At 35.9% G+C, this 27,594-nt stretch overlaps 2 protein-coding genes across 3 annotated transcripts in view; one reads left to right on the top strand and one right to left on the bottom strand.

Moving 5' to 3' along the window:
- Positions 1 to 14,525, top strand: part of LOC121318417 (GAS2-like protein 3) — a 32,125-nt gene extending 17,600 nt beyond the window's left edge. Inside the window, exons 4-10 of one of the 2 annotated variants that reach the window (XM_041255056.1) lie at positions 376 to 494; positions 2,038 to 2,179; positions 4,719 to 4,782; positions 4,879 to 5,017; positions 5,855 to 5,917; positions 6,765 to 6,872; positions 11,324 to 14,525. In XM_041255056.1, the coding sequence (XP_041110990.1) occupies positions 376 to 494; positions 2,038 to 2,179; positions 4,719 to 4,782; positions 4,879 to 5,017; positions 5,855 to 5,917; positions 6,765 to 6,872; positions 11,324 to 12,763 (2,075 nt within the window). In that variant the 3' untranslated portion in view covers positions 12,764 to 14,525. The remainder of the gene's footprint in view (positions 1 to 375; positions 495 to 2,037; positions 2,180 to 4,718; positions 4,783 to 4,878; positions 5,018 to 5,854; positions 5,918 to 6,764; positions 6,873 to 11,323) is intronic. The other variant, XM_041255057.1, reaches the window with a different exon arrangement.
- Positions 14,526 to 17,534: 3,009 nt separating this feature from the next.
- LOC121317817 (EF-hand calcium-binding domain-containing protein 6-like) overlaps positions 17,535 to 27,594 on the bottom strand; it is a 33,373-nt gene continuing 23,313 nt past the window's right edge. Inside the window, exons 12-18 of the mRNA XM_041253919.1 lie at positions 25,064 to 25,177; positions 22,399 to 22,509; positions 20,904 to 21,080; positions 20,490 to 20,640; positions 20,213 to 20,337; positions 19,507 to 19,640; positions 17,535 to 18,383 (exon numbers count right to left, since the gene is read on the bottom strand). Coding sequence (XP_041109853.1) covers positions 18,106 to 18,383; positions 19,507 to 19,640; positions 20,213 to 20,337; positions 20,490 to 20,640; positions 20,904 to 21,080; positions 22,399 to 22,509; positions 25,064 to 25,177 — 1,090 coding nt within the window. The 3' untranslated portion in view covers positions 17,535 to 18,105. The remainder of the gene's footprint in view (positions 18,384 to 19,506; positions 19,641 to 20,212; positions 20,338 to 20,489; positions 20,641 to 20,903; positions 21,081 to 22,398; positions 22,510 to 25,063; positions 25,178 to 27,594) is intronic.

The raw sequence follows: 27,594 nt of genomic DNA on the forward strand, positions 1-27,594 counted from the left end.
TATTATGCACATATAGCTAAATACCAGTATATTCCAACAATGAAACTGTTATGTTTACTGCTTGCCTCAATAATATTACTATGAAATTGGATAATCTAAAGTTTTATGACCTTTTATCCCTTCTGAGTTTGTCGTTTTTAATATTGTCTGACATTTATGTTTTTTTCATGTTTGTTTACACTGTATGTCCAGTCATATGAAATGTAAAGCCTGTCTGGGTCACAACACCAACATCAGATATGCGAGGCTGCACTTCATGATTAAACATAGTTTGATAAATGTTGTGGCCATAAAGAAATAAGCAACACATGTTAAGCAGGGCTGTAAGGAAAGCTGTTGAATTGTAATCTGACTGGGCTCTGCTTGTTATTCCAGATCGAGAAGTAAAAGCAGACCGTTTCATGGAGGAGCTGGATAATGGGGTCCTACTTTGTCAGCTGATTGGGGTCCTTCAGCGCAAAGTACAAGAGTGCTGCAGGACAGACAAATGGAAGGTAAGCATACCGTAGTGCTTCGCAGACATGTCATTTTATTTATTCATTTTATTTGAATAAAATCTCGGTTCCTACTCAATGTGCTGTAATTTTACACAATTAACTCCATCTTTTTCTTTTGATTCTGATCAATTTTGCAGTATTTAAAAATAAAAAGTCAGTGCTTACACATTTCACAGCTTTGTTCATGATGATGGAGCTGCTTGATGGAGGTGTCGTGTTTATTCATTTGATTTATTCTGCACATTTTTACAAATTGTTGTATCTAAAGTAAAGGATGTCAAAATAATCTAAAGCTGCCATCTAGCTGATGTAACTGAGAATAAGCACAGTAAGCTTCATGTCTCTTCTGTACTAGTAGTTTCTATACTTCTGGCTGGATCTGGCTCAGGGCTCAGTTATATTTCATTTTACTGCACTCAGCAAAAATACTAACTAAGAAGACCATGTTGTCATTCAGGATAATGTCATTCAGCTTCATTTTAATAGGATAATGTGAACGTTTGTATTAAGTAAATGTTGCACTGACAGCTGAGCATTTAAACCCACATATTTGTATTGCCACTGAGTAGTGAACTGCAATTCCTAAGCTGTGCTGCCACAGGCTTAAGCTGTGATTAATTAGTGCTATAGAATGCACTGCATACTAATGGTTAATTTTGCAGATATTTGCATACAGCTGTCTGGGAGGAATGACAGTATCAGAAGTTAATAGATGTTGGTGCGGTAGCTGGCGGTCAAGGGAAAAATAACTAATGTTTATGTATGTTAACATGACAAATAAAATGTCATTCAAAAGATATATAATTTTATAATCAACAACTTTAAGCTGGTGTTTTGATGGCCCTGACTTGTAGAGTATTTAAAATAAGCTTTGCCAAACCAAGGTCCAACCTGTTTTGTGGATATCAAAGGTCTTAGACTTGTTCAAGGAAGTCTTGGCTATTGCACCAAGTGGCCTTATCACATTTCATTAGGAAGCAAACCTTCAAGTACACTATCGAACATGGGGCCTCTTTGAAAATAACAAGAATGCTCCAACAGTTACTTGGCCAGATTTTCAAAATGTTTTACTACACAATGTATGAATAGCCAAATGGAAAAAATAAAGAAAATTATAATTCTTAAATAATAAAAAGCAACTCAAAACTGCTTAAAAGACAGTGAATTAACAAAGTTGTTTGTTTCTGGCAACTTTATTCAGCGTGTTTTTCCTTTCCTACAAAAATCATGTTAGTGATGATTTTGCTAATATAGTCATTAGGGTGACTGTATGCTCTCCAGGGTATGGGGAAATCGAATATATTTTGCCTAATTAGTAATTATTAAGTAATCTGCCACTGTCACTACAGCCACTTGTCTCATAAACCATTTCGCCAAGTAACTTCATATTTTCAGCATAGTTGAGACTTGAGCAAAATCTCTTTTTTGGTTGCCATATTGACATGTTTGTCTTTAGACTAGAAATTGTGCATTCAGTCTCTATATAACGTACATACAGGTTTCTTAATCTGTAACCAGATATATATTTCCTTTTGTTTAGCATTTTCCCATGAAGAAAGTCCCCTGCAAAACAGCTGCCCCTTCGGGTTCCTTCTTTGCTCGTGACAACACTGCTAATTTCCTGTGCTGGTGCCGAAATGTAGGTGTGGATGAGACATACCTCTTTGAATCTGAGGGTTTGGGTGAGTCTTTATCAAACTTGTTTAGTTCTTTTGTAGGTTTTTTTGGTTTTTTTGTTTTCTAAAGATTTTAGAGTTTGTATCTGTTACAAGGCATTGGCAAATTGTCTTTGACTGTCTTTATTGAAAATTTCAAAACAAAACTTGTATTGAAAGGGTGTAAAGCATGCAGGGTTGGAAATAAGACTCCCATTGCATAACAGTTTGAGCCATTCCTCACCTGAGCTTGTTGTCAGTACTGTGGCTAATCAAGCTGGGATGGGTGAAACTACTTTGCAATATGAGTCATTTCTAAATCTGTATTTGGATTGGGAATGTAGTACAGTAGTCTCCGGCTAAGAAAACACCACACGGGTAGCAAGCAAAATGTTCTCTACGACAGAGTTGACCACAGGCACAATATGAATCAGTCAATAAATATGTGTTGATGCATCAACATGTTGACTCCTTCAGCTCCAGGACGTACGGATGTACATCAAATGAGAGCACTTTCAATACCATGCCTTACCTGTGCACGTCAAAGTTTGCCGTGTAGTCTATTTTCTTTTTTTTTTTTTTTTTTTTTTTTTTGCTTCAATGTGATCTCTTGTATACATGCCTGTCAGGAGGTGGGTGGTGTGAGTGATAAAGTGAATGTTCAAACAGTTTTAATTTTGTGTAAGCTTTTTTTTTTGGTACTGAAAATCCATCGTTTCAACCCCATAACATTGCTGGTATAGTGGTAAAGTGGTGGATTTTCTGTCCCAAACAAAAAGGTTTCACAAAATAATAGCACAGTAGAGTAACCCATAAGTGCACGGGAAGGTGCTCTGGTTGTAGTACAGTGGTGGTCTGTTGTTCTGGGCTCTTCAGTGCTAGTCGTGCTGGCCTGTGGCTGCAGCTCTCGATTCGCTAGTCCTCTGCAACACAAGTAAACAAACGCAGCGCTCTGGCTGTGTCCCCTTTGTACTGAGATTTGCAGCTCAGGTCCCTTCTCACATTTTAAAGAAAACTGGACATGGCAATTTACTAAAGTAAAATAAGAATGTGAATAAACTAACCAAAGGAGGCATGTGTAACTTCAAGTCCAACCCTCTGCTCAGAATTGCACTTGACACATCTGAAGCAGTGCCTTTTTTAAGTGTGTTTTTTTTTTTTGTTTGTTTTGAAGAAAAAAATAAAATTGTATTAATACAAAACAGAAACATACATGACATACTAAATAATTAACTTTACTGTTTTACACCATATATTTATTATGTAAAAGTTGAGAACCCCATTGTGAGGGCGAGATTTGGGTCTAATTTTTTTTTTCATTTATTTTTTAAACAGAGATGGTAAGTTTTTAGTGTAACAGAAAACACAAAGTTACTCCTGAAATCTGAACTGTTGTTAGTGCACTTCAGGTGTTAGTTTTCCGAAATGTATGTTGTTAGTTATCCTAACTGTGTTTGAGCGGCAGATTTGCAAAAATAACAATTTTATAAGCAATTCTACCTAGAACCGCAGAACTACTTTTTTTTTATAGCCTACAATAGTATTATTTTAATGTACAAGCCCCACCCCCAGTTCCTTCTTAGCCCGCATGGAAGTATGTATTTCAATGGAATGTGTGAGGTGGTGTGGTCTGGCTGCACAGCTGGGTTTGTTTTACGTGACAGCTCTGGATGTAAACAAACCTGGGATTATTTTTTTTTTATATATAGACAATGTCACAGAATCATTTTCAACCAAATCTTGAGATGTTTGGGTTTTGATTTGAGAGAAATTAGAAGCATTTGCTCTGGCAACGAAGGCAACAAGGATTTGCCCACAACAATTGATGTGCTGCTGTTTCTCACAGAAGCACTATGCTGAAAAGGTATTATTATTATTATTACATACCTATCAACTTTTGAAAATACAAAATCCGATAGTATTAATAATACATACCTAGTTGCCGCACCCCCCAGGAGTATCGAGCCCCGCGGGGGGGGGTGGGGGGTGGGGTGTGGGGGGGGGGTGGTGGTGCAGGTGCATGGCTAATTACTATATGTGAACTTGACTCGCGCACTGAATGCATGCCTGCCACAGGGCTCCACTTGGTAAGTCTGTTATTTGCTATACTTAGACAAACATAATAATGAATAGGTGTCCCTTTTTTATATTTACGAATACTGATACTTGTACATGGTTATTGGAAAGGTGAATACAGTGCAGCTGGTAACTTTATTTAGAAGTCTGTTAGTGGTGTATGAAATGGTTTGTGGTAATTTTTTAATTAAAAAAAATAAATAAAGATTGACTCTCAAAATATACATATCAACTGAACCATAATATGTATTAAGTGTTGTGTTATTTACTTTCTTTGCAGGCTTTAGAGGAAAGATAGTCAGTGTCTTATGCATATAATACAATTTCTAATGTAGATATAAAAACATGTCTAGTTTATAAATCTGTCTTTCTTCAACAGTTTTGCTTGAGCTGTTTCCACTGTATACATGTATATTTACTGTATCTTGAATGTGGCATGACAGAAATAATACTGCCAACAAAGAAGAATGCATACTGTTTTGTCTTTTAGTTTTACACAAGGAACCAAGGCAGGTGTGCCTTTGCCTGCTTGAAATTGGAAGGGTTGTATCCCAGTAAGTGTTTAAGAATATGTACGTTTTCTGCAAAATTTATTTTAAGGTGTGTGTGTGTGGGTTTGTTTTATTTTTAACAATATGTTTGTCTGTCAGGTACGGTGTAGATCCTCCAGTTCTAGTTACGCTGGAAAAGGAAATTGAGTTGGAAGAAACGCTGCTCATCACAACAGGACCGACTGCTCCTATCAAAACTTTCAGTGTGTGCTGTAATCATGGGGACCTTCATGAAGCCGTGAGTGAAGCAGACTTCCATGTTGCATTGGTCCTGTGTAAAATAGCTTGAAGGCTAAATTCTTAATGTACATTGGGTTTTCTGAAAACCCAGTAATGATGTTAGTTGTGCTGTCATGTAGCAGTATCATCATCATGGTTTGTGTGTTGACATTAAACAAAATATTGTTTTTATAGTTCTACAAATAGTATAGCTTGATCAGAAAATTGAGAAGAGAGAGTTTTTAGCAGGTTGAGGGAAGAATTTTGGAAAGTAATTGGATAAGAGGGAAGTAATTGGATAAAGAACTGTTATAAAAAATAAAGGTGTTGAGTAGGAAGTGCTGGGTGGGCACCACAAGACTCAATGTTGTGACCATTGCTGTTCACTAGTCTAGGTAATTGAAACAGATTCGGAGCTGCTCTGTAACAAGGCACGTTTTTGGCAAATGCAATTTTAAAGATTAGAAATGTAAGTACCGTGCTGTATAGGGAGTAACAGTTTAGCATACAAATGCATCTGAATTTAAGTAGAAGGAAAGGTAGGGAGCACTTTTTGTGCAAGAAACAGTTTACAAAGCAAAGTAGTAAGGCCTAAAATCACTATGAATAATAATACTGTTGTTGTTATATATTTTTTTAAATCACTGTTGCATTAGATTCCAAAGTTGGTAAATGGCGGCAGTGGTGTGTTAGCAGTGTACAGCTTTGATGGGCATAATAGCCTCTTGTTCCCAACATTTTCTTTTCATGTTTATTTCTGTATAATTTTCTTGTACTTTCCCATCCAGTTTGCATGTTGCTCATGTTGTATTTTTTTTTTCCACGTTTTGTTCTTGCTTTTTCCTGGATTATTCAGTCTTCTTCAGCTTTCCTTCTAAGCTTTCTTGGCAGTGAGAAAGATGCCAAACAGACTGAAAAGGTCAGAATGATTAGTTAGAAATGTGCTCTTTTTATATTAGACTATTGGTGTTTGATTTTTATTGGCAGATGACTTCAAAAATACTTTGGGATTTTTCTTATTATAATTCACTGTATGTGGCAATATTAAGTTAAACAATTTCCAAACCTTGCATGATAAAATATAATAAAATATAGTATTTAAGAAAATTAAAGCCATTTCACATTTTGTCAATCAATTTAATACACTGTACATATTTATTCATTATTACACTGTTCTGTAATTTTGTGGTTCTTATCTGGCTAGGAGAAAGAAAATCTGTCTCTAACGGTGTCTTTTTCTGTGTATTTTTTGTACAGTAATATAAACACTTCCAGTGTACAGTTTGGTTGGAAAAAAAAATAATTGCTTAACAAGCACATACATTAACAATCGTTGTTGATTTGTTTTTGCTTTGAAACCATTTTTTTAAAATTTCATTTAGAAAATAAGATAGTGTAAACTTAAGGCATTTTCAGTATTGTTTTGTTTTTACTCTGTGTTCAATACATATGTGAAAGAGTACTGGTGAAGTAAATAATGTTCAAAATGTGAGACACTTGTGCACTTTTCCTCTGCACAGTTTCTTTGCATTTTTTGTTTGTTATTTGAAATGACAAGGCTGTTTTGCATTTTAATAGATGGGTGTTGTATGCAAAACAACCTTGTCATTTCATATAACAAACAAAAAATGCAAAGAAACTGTGCAAACAACAAATGTGTTCAGAGCATCAGCGATGCAATGTAAAGACTTGACCTTTATTACAGTGATGTCTTTAGGCAGAAACTAAACAGGATCTCATTTTGCCCTTCTCTGTTTTTGCTTCAGGTCCAGAACATTGCGGAAGACCCCCCTTGCAATTGCTCTCACAGGTTTTCAATTGAGTATTTATCTGAGGGCAGATACAGACTGGGAGATAAAATTCTGTTCATAAGGGTGAGTAGGAAGGAAAATAAATATGGAGTCAATCCAATATTTTCCTGATAATATATTGAGAAAATTCAGTATAATTGTGTTTTGTTTCAATTGAAGGAATGGTTTAAATAATAAATATGGGTGTTTGAGAACCCCAAGCTTGCTGCAAGCTTGATGGTCATAACAGATGCCATGGATTTTGAGCATATTGCTCAAGACCACATTCTAAAAAAGAATGGTCAAAGTCAGTACTGATTTAAGGGCATTATGCCTGCAGATTTGAATCCCACTCAGTTATTGTAGTGCTTTAGCCAGAGTGTCCTAAAGACGATATTGCTTCCTATTTCCTACAGTTAGGGCATACTTGCTTTTACCTTTTTTAATAAAAGATGCAATTTTAAGAACACAATCTAAATTGGACGTGGACAATAAAATGTATTATAAACACCTCATCAGTGATACCAAAAGGAAGGGGCTAATTAAGCCCAGCTGTGGTGCTCTCCTCGTTAGGAACAGGGCTTCTTTTATAGCTTGGTGGTCCATAAGGAAACAGAACTCAACTTGCATGTCAATGTCCTGCATGTTTTGCCTCCATCTTCGATTTGCAAATTTGCACTACAGCTGAATTGACTGTACGTAAAAACTGCCTACAAACAAGCCGAAGGTTTGTTGGTACAGTACTTATTGTAAACATAAAAACCAGTGTGGGTGCTGCTACACTAGAGAGGAAAACCGAGGATAAGAGACATAAATATAGCCAATGATAAGAGACATAAATATAGAGAAGTGGGAGGGAGGTGAAATTTAGTAGGAAGACAGTGGGTTTGTGTTGCTGTTCATTCAGTTTTGCTCTCCAAACAACAAAGCAAAATTAGTGCTAAAACCCTTCTTCCTGTCATTCTTAGCCACCAGGAACAAACCCTTTACACCTTTTGTAGAAGATGTTAAACTTTAATTTTGTACCTCCAAGCATTTTGTAATGCATTACGAGTAGCGTAACTAAATGTTCCTTGTGTTATTTAAAGAACTGAAACAAGTATTTTGCATTGTCAACAAAATCTGCCGTCATTCTTTTTCTTTTTCCTGGAATCGTAAAAAAAGATGTGAAATGGGTAAGACCTGAAACATTAGGAAAAAGCTGTTTCCTGGTAATGTGCTCTCAAAATGCAACTAGCCACACCAATCTGTTAAAGAGAGTGGTCTATTTTTTTACTTGTATTGCAGTGCTGTTAAAGCAGCCTCGCCGATGTTTTATCAAGAAGTATTACATTGGATGAAAACCAATAAACATGGTGCTGCCTTTCAGAGATGTAAAATGTATTTTTCTAAACACCACATGCTAAACGCTCCCCCTCTGGGGTAGTACCCAAGTGTTGCAGCAAAACACATATGCTTTAATTGATTGATTTGTAAACACTAGGCTGATTTGATGACATGGAGTGGTGTAAAACAAATACAATGTATAATGTCAGCTGGTGTTTATGGTAAATAAGTACTGCAGAGTGACAATGGTACTTCAGGTTCTGCTTTCCACATGTTTTTTGAAACACAGACATTCAGAAATAGAGAAATTGGAATATGAAATACAATCTAGGTGCTCTGCATCTATGTTTTAAGCAGCTATAACCGTATAAATAAAAACACAGAAATAAAACCCAGAGTTTCTAGATTCTAGATTTGCACGGAGTCCTGCTGTTGAAAAGTTTAATACAAAGGTGCCGCTTTTATAATTATAGTTGTTGTAACCTCTCTTTGAAAATTGAATTGATTTGGAGTTATGCATCGTGTGATCTCATTGCTGAAAAGGAGTAACCACATGAAACACATTCATTTTATGTTAAAAAAAAAAATGAACTGCTACAGAATTGATAGTAGTGATAGCTTATTGGCACAACTTTTAGCACAGCACATTTATTTTGTGCTACAAGGAAACCTTTTTAATAATTGCATTTAACCATCCTTGGAGATAGGAGGGAGGGGGGGGGGAGGGGGGAGCATTGATAAGTAGAGCAATCCAGTTTGACCCAGGTACACATTTATGTAATATCATTTTAATATCTTACAAAGTTGATGTGAACGCCCTTTTTAATGCAGTGCATGTTTAATTCATAGTATGGTTCTTATGATGATGACATCCAACATATTAGCATAGCCCCTCCTTAATTACTATAAAATGACACATACTGGGATGACATTTAGAGGTTTGTTGTGGCCTATCTTATAATAATAAAAAAGGCACACAGTGTAAGTAATATATATATATATATATATATATATATATATATATATATATATATTTTTTTTTTTTTCCCCCAGGATTAGTAGCGCTACAAGCATAGCTATAGAAAACTCTCAGAACATTGATCAGTGTCAGGCTGTAGTAACAGCATCTGCAGTGGCAACATGGGCAGAATCCAGTACTCAATATACAGATTGCAGTGTTGTTTATTGTTATATGACTAATGTTAAATAACAAACCAAACAACTTTGAGTTGCATGGGGTTTTTCAGTTAGAAGCTGTCATGCGACCTCCTGTTTGAAGCTGCTGAACAATTATAAATGTTAGAGCTTAATGTTGGTTTAATTTTTTACATTTTGTTCTGCTTTAAAGAGGTTCCCTTTAGTGTTCAATCAAATGAAGTGATTTACCTTTGTAACACTGTCGTCCGTCCCATCCGTACCTTTATTTGTTTGTACATTCCAATCTCACATTGTATTTAAAAAAAATAAATAAAATGTACCCAATCATTCTGCAAACTCCATTTGAAAAGATTTATGACTTAAGTTCTTTTGATTTTTACAGAGTACAAAACTCATTTCAAATACTGTACTGACTAAGGACTTGTAATTTAAAATTCCTGACACTGTAGGATATTTATTTTCTATATTAAATTGCCATTGTTCAGAATCTAATTATGTCAGTCTACTTATGATTTCCCTTGATGTTAGCCCTGGTTTGTTTCCCAGTTGTATAGTTTGACTGCCTGACAAATCATGTCCGTGACTCCTGCTGACCTAGACTAGACAATTATTTGGGCTACATTGTGAGGGGGTGGAGGGGCGGGAAGGGTGAAGTGAAAAGAGATGCTGACACAAGTCTTTGTGATACTTGGGGGGTGTGATGTAGGTTTCATCACAGAAATTGTCCACATGCATGAAAATAATTCTAACAAGATTTTGGGCATCTGGCCCACAGGCTCACATGACCTTAGCCCAGTAAACATCTGAGGAAAGCCTTGCTGATCTAATGCAGTTGCCAGGAGGACATGTTTTATTACAAGGGTCTGACTACAGGAAGCTGTCCTAAACCTTGCACCAAGATTGTCTGCGTAATAGAACCAGAAGTTGTTTGCAAAGAGCATTTACTAAAATAAACAGTTTGTTCATAAGGTTCTAGGCTCTCCTAACACTTAAAATTACTGGAGTATTTGTAATTTCAAATGATTTGATTGACTTAGACAGATTTAATGCTATCCAAAATTCACTCATTCTCCAGTACATTTTGTTTAATTTATTTCAGTACATTTTCAAATTGTTTAATAATCGGCATCAATCCATTTCTTGTATTTCTACTCCCTCTAGAATATTTACGCTGCCACAACATTACTGGCTTTTGAATTTAAGGCAGCATGTAGTGGTGTGTGTGTGTGTGTGTGTATATATATATATATATATATATATATATATATATATATATATATATATATATATATATATATATAATATATATATATTATATATATATATATATCTTAAGTTTAGTTTTAACATTGGCATGAAGCTTAGTTTTAACACACAGCATTAACGGCTTCAAACAGCAACTACATGGAATTTTATTCCTATGAAACCTTGGCTATTGCAGTAAAAGACAAGCAGCCCTCATTTGAGACATAATTGTACTATAATTGAAACCTGAATTGCATGAAGACCAGTTTATAGGAATACCAGTCTGCGTTGGATTTGCACATCATGTGATTTGTGGGCTGAGGCCTTAATGCTCTTCACAAATACTAAGTTGAACACACATGAACTGTTTTCCATAAAAGAAGAACTTAGGATTTGGTTTCTGTTCTTTCATATATAGCCTTTATTTTTATCTGAATTTGTTTCAGGGTGGAGCTCTGTATAGACAATGGGCTTTAGTTTAAAGACAAAGGCACAATTTGTGAGGTGAATAAAGCAAAAACTATCAAGAAATAACCAAATTGTAACAGCAGTTCAATTATTGTTTCTTGATAGTTTTAAAACATCATTTTGTTATCACTTACTCAAATGCAACAGCATGTGTTCTATGCTTTAAAAAAAAAAAAGGGGCCCAATGCTTTTGTATACTGCATATGTTTCCTAGATGCACATTTTAACATGTATGCTAGAAAGAAAGTGCTAGTTGGCACGTAGCAAATGTTTTGAAACGAGAATCCCTTTTGAATTTATACCACATTGTAAATACTGTTGTATTCACTTTATTACAGATGTTACATGGCAAGCATGTGATGGTACGAGTAGGTGGTGGGTGGGACACCCTTCAAGGCTTCCTGTTAAAGTATGACCCCTGCCGGGTGTTACAGTTCACCACTCTCGAACAGAAAATCCTTGCCTTTCAGAAAGGAGTCTCGGGTTCTCTTGACGTTCCACCATCCCCGGTCAGGACTCCTCAGCCACCTACTATGAACCCCTTATCGGCAGTTAATCTGCAGTCCATGCCTTCTAAGCCTAGCTCTGCTGCTCCAGTACCCAAACTGACTACTAACAGAGCACCAACCCCATCTAAATGCCAACACTCCCCTGCAACAACACCACGCCTAGCGAAAAAACCACCACCACAAAGTAAGTCTCCACAGCCGCTCTCTACACTGACTGGGGGTCGACCCCAAGACTCCTCATTCAAAAGCCCCTACTCTTCGGCCAGAATACCTATAACATTAACAAAAAAGCTTGAAAGCCAGGCAAGGTGCCCCCAGTCACCTTTGACACACTCCCCAATGGTGTCCAGGCTGAAGCCCTCATCTAAATGTGCAACACCCACAGCTTTATCTAGGAGTCTGTCTGTTTGTTCAGAACCATCTGCTAAATGCCCCAAAACACCAACCAGGAATCCAAGACCTTTCTCCAAATTCACCTCCTCACCCCCCAAGTGCTACCCTGTACCCTCTGGATCAAGGACACCTTCAGTTTGTTCAGAACCCATTAATTCACTGATGTCGACTCCAAGAATGCCAACTGAAAAGGAACCTGAAAAGCCCAAGCTACCTACGGCCAGCACAGTATCACCAGCTTCCGTTCATAGAAGACTTTCACAAAGACGGCCTGGGTCTCCTGCAGCAACGCTGAGGTTGAACACCAAAGGCGTTCAGCCCTCTGAACAACATCCTTCTTCACCTAGGACTGGAAACGCCACCAAATCAGAAACCCCTGCTAAAAACAGTCACACTTCCAGGCCATCGCCTGCTTTAGGTCGTGCACCTCCCAAGTCTTCTGCAAAGAACCAGGCCCCATCCTCTGGGACTACAATCCCTAAGACTTCAGCTAAAGTACCGCTGTCCACTGATATAGTTGGTAATCTACAACCCAAAAACCGTCCTTCTCCAAGGACCATTCCAAAAACCACAAAAGCACCCAGAATACCTACTACTAATTCCAATATTTCTCAGAGGACACCATTGTCTGTAGTTAAGATTCCTCAATCTGTAGCCAGAACTCCAGAGACTCCAGCACCCACAACACAGACAGCTGGTAAGACTGCAGCTTCTGCGAAGGGACCTCCAAAGTCTGGAAAAGCTCAAGGTTCATCTATAAAAAAGCCCTGTTCAAATACAAAGGTTGCGCCTCCTGTAACAAGACATCCTGCAGTGAAGACCAAAAGTAAAGATGCCTACTTTGAAATGAATGGCAAGAAGAAGCAGAAAAAATAAAAATTAGTGTGGAGGTTCGAACAACACAAATGAAATGTGCTGCAACATTTGCTTTGTCAAACCTGTAAATATGGTGCTAACTTTAATGAACCAGTGCAGAAGATGAACATGCTTAAGGTCAAATGGAAAGGTACACTGCAACAATGAGCTGTTTATTTATTGGTAAACTTTGTTTAATTCAATAAAATGTTATTTGTTCATTGTTAGTGAACTATGTATTTATTGCACAATACCATGTAACCAAGATTATAATTATGGTATAATAATCTACAGCAGGGGTAGGTAACCCTGGTTTTACCCAAGCCCTAATTGATTCAATGATTGGCTTGATTGGTCAGAATTACCATGTGTTCCAGGTATTTAGCAATTGATTTAAGAGATGCTTACAAAAGGATTGTGGAACTCCAGGACCAGGGTTGCCTACCTCTGATCTACAGTATAATTCTAATAAAGGGGGTTACAATTTATGTACTCTACTTAACTACTAACAATAGTATTACTGGTCCCTGTCAACAGAATGTATTTTGGTTCTTTGCATAATGACTTTAATTCATAACAGGTGGATGTGTGAAATACAATCATGTGCCTAATCATCAATTAAACTTTATAGAGGAGGCACTAGATCAGGGGTACTCAAGTCTGGCCCTCGAGATCCAATCCAGTCCAAGTTTTTACTCCAAGTGGGTTCTAATGTTGTTAAATGAAGCTGTTAAGAGGCAACTAAGTAATTTAGGACCTGGTTGGAATAAAGACCAGGACTGGAATAGATCTCGAAGGCCAGAGTTGAGTACCAATGCACTAGATCTGGGGTAGTCAACCCTGGTCCTGGAGTGCCCCAATCCTGCAGGTTTTGTAGGTATCTCTTAATCATCAGTTGCTACATACCTGGAACACATGGTAATTCTGACCAGTTAAGCCAATCATTGAATCAATTAGGGCTCGGGTAAAACAAAAACCACAAGTGTCTGTGGCACTCTAGGACCAGGGTTGCCACCCCTGCACTAGATCATGGAAAAGTAGATTGGGCCTTCTAGTTGATGTCTAGAAGTGTTACTACATTAACTTCTTAGCGTGGGCATGGTTCTTCTCAACAACGTTATCTTTGTGCAGGTTGGTTTACAGTCTCTATACCCCCTCCTCATGCAAGGTAGAATAGCTTTGTATACTTCAATAACCTGCAGTAGGGTATAAAAAAAAATGCAATGTGGCAGGTTCTTTGGAAATATCTTTGTACTTTCAATTGTAATCTTCGCTAGGAAATTATGATCATTCAGCTGCACCACTTTACAACTCAATTGCAGGAAGTTGAATAGCGGAAATGCAAGGAACAGGAAATAGTATACTTCTGTTCTGTATGTTTATTTTATTATAATTTGCACTGACCCAGATACCACTGAAGCATTTCTATATACATTTAGTTTAACAGAGATATGGGTTTTGTTTCTGTAGTTCCAGTGTCTTTGAAACCCCCACTAGTTTCTGTATAACTAAAGGAAGTTGAGGGTGCCCTTCAGATGGCTTTGCCAGTGCTCTCAATCCAAGACTTTTTTTTGTCATTTTTCTATAGGGATCTATAGATTTTGTTTAAGAGTGCTATTATAACAGTTTAGTTTTAATCTCCAAATTCTTGCTAACCTAAGAGATACTCTGGTTGCTACATTAAATAGCAATTAAACTTTGCTCCTCTCCAAGCTTCAAACCTTCCTTTACCAAATATCTTCTCCCAGTCAGATTACACTACATGAGGTGCATCTGACAATGTTGTTGTTATGTATTTTACATTATTATTATTATTATTATTATTATTATTATTATTATTATTATTATTATTATTATTATTATTAGTTTACTGCTATTGTTAAAGAGTTAATAAAATCTAACAGGATATTAATGTATAATTGTTCAGGTTTAATATGTAATTCTTACTTGTATGATGGAAAGCAGTAGGACTGCAACAAAGAGTAAATTTTGACCTTCGAAGGTTTGGAACACATTACCGAAGGAAGGTTCGACCCTTCAATGCTACTAATTTGCTGGTGACATCACCATAGCTCTTTGTTTTATATTTGATTGAAAATCCAATTTTACAGGTAAGCCATATACATTTAATAAAACATTCACATGTAGTACAAAAAATGTTTTATATAGAACAGTAATCATGTTTTTATGATTTAAATAAGTACATGTTGTTTATGTACATGTAATCGATGCTGCTTGCGATATACTGTATACAGTAAGCTTGCATTGCAGCAGCACCAACTGCAGCAGACTTAGGCAAAACAAAGCTTTATTTAACAGTCACCATTCCAAGCAGGTTATCAGTCACTACTACTGAAAATAATAATAGGAACTTATGCTTGTCATCTACAGTCGCTTGCACAGTTTGCATATGCTATACCAGGCTTTGCTGTCTAGATGGCAAATGAAGAAATTAAAGGTTTCCCTATGGATAAAATGAGCTGGAGCGAGGAGGGGCGGATGGTGCTCAGTTTTCAATTATTAGTGTTAGCGTGTATTTTGTATGTTTTTCAAACATGTTTTACCATAGCACTTCTCTTAGACTGTCTTGTACACTAGGTATTCAGTACATATTTTACTGAAGCATTACAACCGCTATAGTGCTTTGGCACAATATACCACACTCCAAGACATGGCATTGGCGCCATATATAGTTGTACATATAATGACTTGGTAGTGGATTTTAATATGACTGTTTAAGTAATATGCATTATACAAATCAAAAGATCCAATTTTGCATGTGAGTAACATTTAATGTGTGATTTTATAGTATTCACACATTGTCAAACGGTTTCTATTAACAGACAAAAAAAACCTACAGTGCATGAATGGTGGCTGACAAACCGTCAAAGGTTTAAAACTACCTTCGAATTCCTGGTTAGCGAGCAAACTTTCGAACACAGCTCTAGAAAGCAGCCCTTTTTATAATTTATGGTACCTCGGATTGCTTGTCAAGAGTTCTAATTAAATTAGTTATTATATAGCTGGAATGTATTTGCACTTTCTGATAAGAGGAATTGAGGATCATGAAGAAATACTGGATGTTAAACTGGATTTTCTAAAAATATATTTGTAAATTGTAACTTATTTGTCTATAACAAGAACTTCAGGCATCAGTAGACAATTTGTAACATACTATTTAATACTAACTTTTGTAAGGTAACATTGCTAGATGAAATGTTACAGCAGTCAACTAAAATCCTATTGTAAATGTTTAAACATTTGCATTCTTGATTTATAAAGTGCATTTACTACTAACCTCACAAAGGCTTTACCAAATGAATGCTTGTTGTTTTTGTTTATTTTAGATGTGAGGTAAAGGTGCAACCTAGATTAAAGGTGTGCTTAGTAAAAGTAATGCTAAAGGGCTTAATTAGTACATTTAAATTTAATTTGTGCCTGAAAACGGTACATGGATTGGTCTCTCTTCTCATGATTTTTTAATAAAGCAGAGGTCTCCCACATTTTAATACAGTCCAGAAAATGAGTCTGCTAATCGGCATCCTATTCATGAGCCAGTTTAGTTGACAGGGCTAAGAAAGATAATTCCCCAGACCAGTAAACTAATCTTATCTATTAAGTTATAATTCACTAATTATTTTTCAGTATAAGAAACTGAATCTGTTTAGTTATTTAAGCTCTTCTCATCCCATTTCACCACATTGTTGTCCTTTTTTGGACAAAGGAAAAGGTATAGAACTGTACAAAACTCAATTGTTAAAGGCTAAATATGATTTTGTTTTTCTTTTTTGCATGAAGCTATTTACAGTCATACCCTGTCCATACATGTATAAGCTTTTACTTTTTCTTATGCAACTTTTACGTCACTGGGTAAAAATACACCAAACACGACTGTGTGTAATAAGCAAATATTGTTAGTTTTATACCTTTTCCTGCTTTTTATTATTGTTTTTAAAAGAATTTGTCACTTTCATCCACAAGCTTTGACCTTATTGTAGTTACATAAATATAAATGTGTTTCTTTGGAATTCGTGTAAAACTACTTTTTTAAATGCATTAGTTTTTAGTAGGTTTGTTTTGTTGCCAGCACTTTATTGTAAAATGTTTTAGATATATACGGGGGTATTTAAGCTATGGTTTTCATGCTTACTGGTGTGAATAAAAAGTGTAAAACCTTATGTGTGTTTTTTTGTGTTACTTTTTATACCAGGCAAAGGCTAAACAATAGTGTGTCCAAAAATAGACATTTAAGCTTCTTCCACAGCTAGAGGAAACAACATAGACCGTGTGGTGGGTTGGCCAGTAACACAATAAGATAATAAGGATTGCCATACAGTTTAACAAGCTACAATGGGCCATATTGTCAAAGCATTTCCTCCATTCTTTAAATAACTCCTACTTTTTGAAAGAATGAATATGAAACACCTTGAGAGTGCTTAGAAGAACTTGGATGATATAACTCAGCTGTTTTGGTTCTAGTTTTCTTAAAAAATAAAACAAAAATAAAGAATCTAGTAAACACTTTTAAAATATGTCCCAATATTTAATATACTGCTGTCTATATATATATATATATATATATATATATATATATATATATATATATATATATATATATATATACACACACACACACACACACACACACACACACACACACACACACACACACACACACACACACACACACACACACAGAGAGAAAGACCACTGGCTAAGCCTGATTTGGAGTGCCTTCTGTCCTATGCAAACTCAAAGGAATTTGTGTATTAAAAGGAAGGAAAAAAGAACCTTTTTAGCAGGCATTGAGTGCTTTATTACCATAGTAAAAACATTTTGCCATAAAACATCTGCTTATTAATATGAAACATATTAACAGTCCAACAAGCATATACAAGACAGAAAATTAACATGCTTTGTCTGAAATATATGCACTAATGCAATGAACAAAACAAACTGATTACATTACAACATCCTTGACATTGATTCATCCCCTGCTTGTACATTAGTTTGCAAAGTTATATTTCTAATTGGTAAATCAACACCTTGATTTTGGTTATTTATTGTCCTAGCTTACCCCTGCCTAAATTGTAACAGGAGCTTTGTATTAGAAAAGTTACTAATACATCCATAATGAGCTGCATCCCCTTTAAATAAAGCAAAATAGACTAAAGCTAAAGTCTACTGTTAACACCAATGGAAAAAACTACAGTTTTTTCCCCAGTGTACTGAAAAAAGGAACACTGGAAAAAAATATCCTTTCTTTATTCGAGCCTTTCCACAAGTAAATATCAGAAGTCACACTTCGACACTCTAAGGTGAAAGTGTGTGATGTACCTATAAAGTGTAGGATTACACTACTTCTATGTAACTTTGTTCTTGACATAAAACTTTAGAAAATGAATGTAGTGAAAATGACCATCCTTGTCACGGTCAAATGCCAAGCACAAGCCGTCAATCTCAGCAGGCAGAACATTGCATTTCAGAGTTAGAAACAGAGCATAGATAACTCTTAGAGGCACCTTCCCTGAGCCGCTGGGGTCACTGGCCTTTAGAATTGACTTGATTTGTTTCCATTGTTTAATTATGTGATTCCTCAGCTTAATCTGGGTCAGCGCCACAGGGTTCTCTTCTCTGGGACCTTTACAATTCCAGGAAAAACAACATGCAAAGCAAATCAATACCCAAGATTGACATAGCATAAATAGGAGTTTTCTAATCATCTGTTTTCAAAACTACAAAAGTATACTTTGCCCTAAATTCAGTGGGCCACCACTGAAAACTGAAGAGTGAGGTGACTTGCAAATCTTAAGTAAATGGAGGGAAGAGGATTTAAAATTAAAATTAAAAATTAGCAGTCACTACAGTATCTCGGTAACAAGGCGGTTACATTCATTTATAATCTCTAAAACATTTTTTTTCAAAAAGGGCAGTCACACTTCAAGTAACTGTTCTGCTGTATTTCAATTTACTGGTATTCACTGTGAAATTAATGAGCAATACCAAAAAATAGGCTGTTTGCAATACCTGGGGAAAGCCTGCCCCCTTGTGGCAGTTAAGCCCCAGGTTGGTGTTTTTTTCAGTCTCAATTCACAATGAAAAGTAGGATTAGAAAATAGGGCACACACAGTTACATTTATAATCTACAATGTCAAATAATTAGTTATGCACTGATAAATCTATAAGCAAAGGAAAGTGTGCGGTTGTTGTCTCTAGAGAGTAAAACAGAATGTTAGTCTTGCAATTTTAATTTTTTTTATTAATAGTTTGCTTGCAAAATGCATTCGCCAAAACATTTTTCTTTATCTTAATGTCTCCTTACTGTACAGATGAAGCATGATCTCACTTGTTAAGAATACTTGGGGCCCTGTTGAAAAAGATTTATCTCTGTCAAGTCTGTTTTTAGAATAATAAAATGCTTTGAAGGCTATGTACAGTAGCTTCAAATGTAATTTATTTTTCCACTTTTCAATTAACTTAATCATTCTGGTGGTTTTGAGTTCTGTTGCTTCAATAATGCAGTTTAATTATTTTTTTTTTATTTTATTTAGAATCCACCTGGCATTATTAGTGCCTGTTATAAGATTAGATTTGTTACTATGTCAACGAACAACCAAGAAGAACCTAACTGTTCTACATTTAGCCATAATTGTTGGTACTATTTTATTAATCTTAACAAGCTTAATAAAATGCTTAATGCCCCAATGCTTACTTTTAAAACATGCATCTAAACCAGCTGATTGAACCACACACGCTTTGTCTACCTGATTCCTTCTCTATCTTAAGCCTGCTGAAATGGCGAAGAAATTTCCTCAGAGAAATGGCTTCTGCAGGGTAGCTGATAGGCAAGCTATACCAGAGTTTCCCCAGTTCCATTGGAAGGAGTATTATATTCATTCTGAAAGGAACATGACCCAGAAATAGACAGTGCCTCATAAAATATATATTTCTACAAAATAATGTAACCCAACAGACAATAAGGCTATCGTTTACATCACTTCTTTAGACAGTGGAATCTTTCTTAAAGTTGCCTCTTCTTATATACAGTTTATGATGTGGGGTTGGTTGGAATATGAAATACTTGTACAGAAATATTTATAATTAACTTTATTGCAGCAGTTTTTCAATTACAAATGGTTAATAAAGGCATATTGTAAATAATGCCATGCAGTATTTTATGAATTTCACCATAATATTTACAGATTTAGAAGTTACTACTAGATAAGCAGTACTTTCCATACATAAGCAGGCGCTGGCCCATCTATGTACTAACAAGGAAGATATGAAAATGTTTTCACCTTGAGTTTAGAGGGTGAAACTAAACTCAATGATCAGCCGTCACAGAGAAGCCATAAAGTACAGTATTAGGTTTTAGTGAAATTATACACATAACCGGCACACCTTAGTCTCCTACATGTATATTCATTGATGATACAGTAATAGTGGTTGCCAGGTGGTGGTTATTAATACCTTTGTAAAATGCCGTCCAGCTTTTCCTTGTCTGCTGTGCACTCATCATTCTGGCAAATGTTAATGAAAACTCTACAAAACTGACGAAATTTTTTCTGAAGGAGGCTGTAGACAAGGACATGCAGCTAGTGTAAGAAAAGAACAACAAACTAGTTATCTCTGTGAAAACAAAGCAAAACACTAGACCACAATAGCACCTACAATAAGATAAACAAACTCTCAGACTTGCCTGTGGGTTTTGTAATGATAATAGCCCTTATTAATATGTTACTTTTACCTCTTGTAGAGGTCGTATCTTCTGTGCGTGGCTGTATCTAGACCAATCCCCTTTGAAGCTCTCTCTATAGCGCAGTTTGTCTGGACGGAAGTTGATATGAATGAGAGGGCTGCATCTTTCCACTTCTTCTTTTAACTCACAGGTTGTTGGCCTGTATGAAAATGAATAAGAAGCAATACTAATTCAAAATGATAGCTTTTTAAATCAACCTTTGTTAACATTATGCTGGTTGGCTTACATATAACTTGCCATTAGAAACATTTATTTTTCATATTTATTTTTTATACATTTTTATAGACCTTTTATTTTGTTTACAATCATCCTTTAAAAGTTTAGATACTGAAAATACAGTGGTGACTTACATCACTGTATATTTTTTCTGATTTCCCAGTTCATATTATTGTAAGTAGGTACCTGTTGTGAAACAGAGTGAATAACTTTGTATAAGAGATAAGGTTTGTTTCTTTGTCCCCGATAACGCTCACTGCACCCTGAAGTTGCTCCTCTGTCAGGTGGATCTGAAATGTCTTTTCAAGGATTTCCTTAAACTTCTCAATGCTAACAGATCCATCATCAGAGATATCAACCTTCCTACAAAATAAGAACAACAGCAGCCTGATGGGATTCAGCTCAGTTTCTGCAGTGGTACACAAACAGTTATGGTATTGTTTTAAAAAAAAAAAAAATACTCTTTTCAATGTAACTAATATCTTTTTGCAAGCAAAATCTATTCTGTAACTGCAAATATGGTTGTATAAATAGAATTTAAAAGAATAGCTTTAGTAATACTGCCATAGATTATGCATGTATTTATTATTATAATTTGCCATTTCTGAAAACATTACTGTAGGAAATGCATACGTATAAAAGAAAAGGTGCAGCTCTCTCACTCCAAATAAAAGTCAGAGAGTCCGGTTCTGTTTAGGTAATCAACCCACACGTGGTGTATGTTGATTACAAGGTAAGGTAAGAATCTGAGGGGGTTTGTTGTATTCAGTAGTATTCTTAACTGTCGCCTTAGTTACCAATATTTTATTTCAGGATTAACGTAGGTAAGGTGTTGCACAATATATAAATTGCAGCTTTGGCATTAAGCTGTCTATCATATATCAATATGAATGTACCAACTGCCTCTAATTATTATCTTTGTATGGCTACTGAGGAGCACTATTGTGTTTGTAATGTCACTAACAGTGTCCTGTTCTGTTTTGAAGCTCTTTGCATAACCATTTCTATCTAAAGCGTCAGTGTTCCATGTGCATGTTCTATGTTACACCTGAATATACTGTTATCTGTTAGTGTTTACTCTGTTTACTACATTCTTACTACTGCACAGTTTAGCCTCATACAATCTCTACTTTTTTTAGAAGTCAGACTGAATTTGTTTACATTCTCAAAAAGGGGCATACCAAGACCAGTCCAGGTCATGTTATTTTTTCTAGAATACCAGAGCCAGCGTTGGACTTGACAAATACATAATAAATAAAAAAATATATATATATATATATATATATATATATATATATATATATATATATATATATATATATATATATTACAAATCCCGCAACTAACTGACTCACTGTGTGACCCTGAGCAAGTCTTTTAACCTCCTTGTGCTCCGTTCTGCAGATGAGATGTTAAATCAATGTCCTATTGTAAGTGACTGCATATAATGTACAGTTCACAGCCTACCTCTGTAAAGTGCTTTGTGATGGTGTTCCACTATGATAGGTGCTATATAAAAATAAAGATATAGAAAAAACATATAATTTTGTTGTAGAATTGGCTTTGTCACTTTCTCACTCAGTTTTGCTTCGCAGTCCGAGAAGACACAGTGTCAGCTGTCATTACTAACATAATTCAATATTTATATGGTATATTCTTCGTTGGCTTGACCCTTTGTTACCTGAAAGCAGTCAGAAGTCTCAGGAAAAGCCCCTGACAGAGCTCAAGGAGACGGGCCTCAGCTTCAGAAGCTGTCAGCCCCTCTGCAGATCCAAGAAACGCTGTCCTGTCACTAGAGAAGAGGCATGACAAAACACATCACTATGAGGCATGCTTATAGACACTGATATTTCTCTGAGAAAAAAAGATACCTACCGTCATTAATGACAGACACCTACAGTATATTCTATTTCTTTAAAGCTTCTGGGGCAGTTATTGTATCTAAAGAGTGTTAGATTGGCGGTCCTGGATACAGAGGCCCTGTATTTCTCCACAGAGCAGCACTGGCACACACGCCCTTATGACTCAACAGTCCTGCAAAAGGGAATATTCCAGCTCTCTTTCCTCTGTTGCTAAGTGTGAGGCTGTTGTTATTTAAGAGAGTACTTTAGCATTGCCTCTTGCCTTGCTCTTTATTTCCCCCAATTTAGACCCCTGCAAGTTTAATATTGGATTTAGAAATGATCATATATACTCCTTTTTGTGGCTCCCAAGTAAGATTACATTTATAAACATTAACTCAATACTTTTAACAGTGTGAATTTATATTATTACTTCTAGTGTTTTGCAAATACAAACTCACTTTTTGCAGGATGTGTTTTGCATATTATTCTTATGCATAGTTTCCTCTTTAAAAGCTGTTGCATTGGCAACTGTTTAGCAAATCAGTTAAATTTAAAAACTTTAAAACAAAACTATTTTGCTTATAATGAGAATGGTATCAACCAGTATGCATTATTATATTCTAGCAATAGGGCATGATAATGTCTTGTAAGGTTGTATATAAGATCAAGGAAATCACTGGCCTAAAAGCTTGAAAGAGCATTTTAATACTAAGTGCATAATTGCAACTGAATCGATCTGTTCACTGAGGTTTATGTATACAGCAGCTTAATCTTTGAATTCATCCACTACAAAAGCAACCATGTACAGATATAAGGCTATCGCAGTGATAAGGTTAATTTGGCCTTGCTCCCATTCTTTATTATAGTAGACAGTTTTAAGTGGCATTGGGTTGCCATTAGAAATACCAATAATTCTAATGCTGTAATGTTTGCTGCTGTAATTAGATGAATGATGTAATGATATCATATCTGGAACATGAAATCAAGGGCTTCATTTTTATCACATGACCTTGTGCTGTCTGACAATGTTGTGATTTTGGGCAGTTAATTGCCAGCATGCCACGTACTGGGTAATAAATAGCATGGCTCCATATAATTCATATAATGTTGGGTGTCCTGCCCACCAGTCGTTATAATTTTTTTAGTCTATACAACGATGTTCAGTACCCCATTATCTGTCATCAAGTAAATAGAAGCAAGCTTGTGAAGGTCTATTTAAATAATTTACACAGTGACAGATCTCTTTTCTACTACTATGTATTAATACTGCTTGTGTTTTTCCCCTGGGGTGATTTATTGATGCACTATGTAAAAAATATATTTTTTGTAATATAGTATTGGTATGTTAGGAGTATTATTGAATACTATTGTACTGCTTCATCAAAGTTTGGAAGGCTTGCGTAAGTTTATATTTGCAAAACTTAACTCTGCAATCAGATACAATATACATTATATTTCCTTATTCAGTACAGTAAGAAATCATATGTACAATAGAAGTTTATAGATTGATTATTCAGTATAGGATTCCACTCCAGTTCTTGAAAATAGAGCAGAAAGTATTTTGGCTCATTTCATGCTTTATAAATGTGAAAATGATCAGCTGTTTTATTACACCTGACCTTGGCAGCTCTCAAGTTATGGCACCAGTGCTATCTTACCCCTGTACTGCTTTTCTTTATCAGCACTTAAAAATATTAAAAAAGAAAATGTGGACACTGTTTGAGAACATTCTGCTCAGAGACCTTGACGAAGTCTTAATAATGTTTTTAATAACCTCCGGTAACATTCTGCTGATTTGAGTCTATTTTAGGTGTCCTGTAAAGTGGAAAGGGAGACAAAGCATCTGTGAAGCAGAAACTCTTTTTGTCGACAATAAATAACTTCAGTGACCCCCAGCCAATCATGGGTCTGTGTGCTTCTTCTCATTACTGATGCCACACTTAATCTAACAGGTTCACACATTGCACATGCACCTAAGTATATATCTTTGTGTGAAAATAATTTTAAAAAGATGAATGTAATAAATATGAGGTGATATATGAGCAATACAATGGTAATTGTTTTCCCTAAAATACATTACAGATTAAGATATTTTCAGTACATCTGGTTTAACTAATTACAACTAATCTTGGGCTACCTATTGTTTGGTAAGACAGTCCATGGCTATCCAGAGTATTTGCAACCTGCTGTGATATATATTTTTTTTTTTTGTCTTGGCACAGAAAAGGTATTCTAGCATGTCAGGGTGGGTACCCCGATAGTGTTTACAGTAGTGAGTATGGACAGCGTGGCTGTAGCTAGTTTTCAACAGGAGACACGGTTGTCATGCTCATGTTGGAATGCAGCTACCAGCCTGAGAGTGCCCTGGCACGTTAATAACTGGGAGAGTTCAGGATAGTAGAAAGCCTGGACTAGATATGAAAACCAACCCTCTGTTTGTCCTACTCCCTGTGGTAAAAGCTTAAAGAAGATGGAGTAGCAGTGATAGCTTTCATACATTACCTCTGACTCAAATTTTCCAGTGCATGGCTTAACACGCTAAGTGGAGACCTGCTTCCTAGTTTCTCCACAAACCTCTCGTAATGCACCATCCCGTCCTTGGACCTTAAATTAAGCCTGCAGGAAAATCACAAAGTGCTCTTTCAGGGCAGTTAAGAAACCATTGCAATCGTTGCAGGGTCACAGACATCTTCTATGAAGATGTTTATACAAGCACTTCTGAACAATAAGCTACGAAATATTTGTCGAAATATACATTTCCATTTAATGGACAGCAGGACAAACCTTTTAAAATATCTATGCACTTGTTGTAGCCCTTTTTATTTCAGTGTTTTCTGCAATGAATGTATATGATATTAGGAAACTGGAATTTTACACAAACTATTTGTTGCTGCATATAACATGCATGTACAGGCACCTCCAAAATTATTGGCACTCTTGATAAAGCAAAAAATGCTGTACAAAGTAAACAACACAGGTAATGAGCTATATTGTATGCTCAAAAATATGGGAAACTGTATTCTTTTATACTAATACAACTGCTCAGAGTAAACGTTTATTTTTAACAAGTAATATTTTTTTTCTCTCTCAAAAAGATAGATGTCAAAATTATTGGCACTCCTAAAGAGTCTTATAAATAAAATCAAACAAAATTAAATCTGCATTAACTTTCTACTTTAAGTACATCTCAGTCTTAAGGAACTGTATTGTGGCCTTCCATGGCTTCCTGTTTCACTGGGGTATAAAAATGAGGTAACACACATGTCATCCATCACCATGGGGAAAGGCAAAGAACTCACAAATGAAAAGAGACAAATGGTTGTTGACCTTCACAAATCAGGCAATGGGTACAGAAAATAGCAATAAACCTAAATATACCATTTACCACTATTAGGGCAGTAATTAAGAAGTTCAAAACCAATGGAACAGTGGCAAATCTGCCTGGTAGAGGACGCAAATGCATCTTGCCCCCACGCACAGTGAGGAAGATAGTTTGGGAGACAAAGAAGAATCCAAGTGCCACAGTTGGAGAATTACAGAACTTGGTTGCATCCTGGGGTCACCAAGTCTCCAAATCTACAATTAGACGCCACCTCCATGCCAATAGCCTATTTGGAAGGTTTGCCAAGAAAAAAGGAACTGGGTGCTATGGTCAGATAAGACGAAAATAGAGCTCTTTGACCACGCAAACCAGCAGTGGGTTTGGTGTCAAAAGAAGGATGCATATGCAGAAAAGAACCTCATACCTACTGTAAAATATAGTGGGGGATCTTTGATGTTATTGGGCTGTTTTGCTTCCAGTGGTTCTGGGGCCCTTTTTAAGGTCAACGGCATCATGAACTCTACTAAGTACCAGGACATTTTAACCAAAAACCTGGCTGCCTCTGCCAGGAGGCTGAAACTTGGCCGCAAGTGAATCTTCCAGAAAGACAATGACCCCAAGCACACATCAAAATCCACAAAGAAATGGTTAATTGATCACAAAATCAACATTTTGCAATGGTCATCTCAATCTCCGGACTTGAATTCCATTGAAAACCTGTGGTTTGAGTTGAAGAGGGCAGTCCATAAGCGCAGACTGAAGGATATCAAGGATCTGGAAAGATTCTGTATGGAGGAGTGGTCTAAGATCCCTTCCAATGTGTTCTCCAATCTCATAAAAAATATAGAAAAAGGCTTAGTGCTGTTGTGCTTGCAAGGGAAGGGTGCACAAAGTACTGAAAACAAGGGTGCCAATAATTGTGACACTTTTTTTTGGAAATAAATTTCTAATTTGAGAAATGTGTAATTTTGGTAGATTCCCTTGAATCATTAATAAAGTACAATATATTCCACATGTTGGAAAATTACAATATAGCTCATTACCTGTGTTGTTTATTTTATACAGCCTTTTTGGTGCTCATCTTTATCAAGGGTGCCAATAATTTTGGAGGTGCCTGTATGTATACCCCTTAGATACCACTAATATAGTGCACATCCATGTAATGTTCACGTACCTATTGGAACACATAACAAAACATAACAATGCCACTGTACTGTAAAAAAACTGCCATACTGCAAACCATACCCTTACACCCATTAACAAGTCAGAGCAAAAACAGGTGTGTGTGTGTGTGATGGAGCTCCTTTATTTGAGCATAAATCACGCAACACTAGGACTGTGATAATGAGACCATTGTCAATTTGTAAGCAGCAGGACAGGGGTGCGTAACGACTTCTCTGACTCTATACCCAGAAACTTTAGAGAAGTGTTCTTTGACGGCTGCTCGTTCGAACAAGAAACTCCGAGAAGGAAAAGGTAGACGTGACTCTTTACTACATATCCAAGACCCCCTTGATGTACAATCCTATCTCTATAGATAAAAAAAAAAAAAAATATATATATATATATATATATATATATATATATATATATATATATATATATATATATATATATATATATATGTGCGTGTGTGTAATTTTTATGTGCAGTTCCATTACTCTTAAGCTCTAAAGAAATCTAATCATTTTTATTTTAATTCATCAGGGCT

The sequence above is a fragment of the Polyodon spathula genome, chromosome 7 (assembly GCF_017654505.1).
Source record: "Polyodon spathula isolate WHYD16114869_AA chromosome 7, ASM1765450v1, whole genome shotgun sequence".
Lineage (NCBI taxonomy): Eukaryota > Metazoa > Chordata > Actinopteri > Acipenseriformes > Polyodontidae > Polyodon > Polyodon spathula.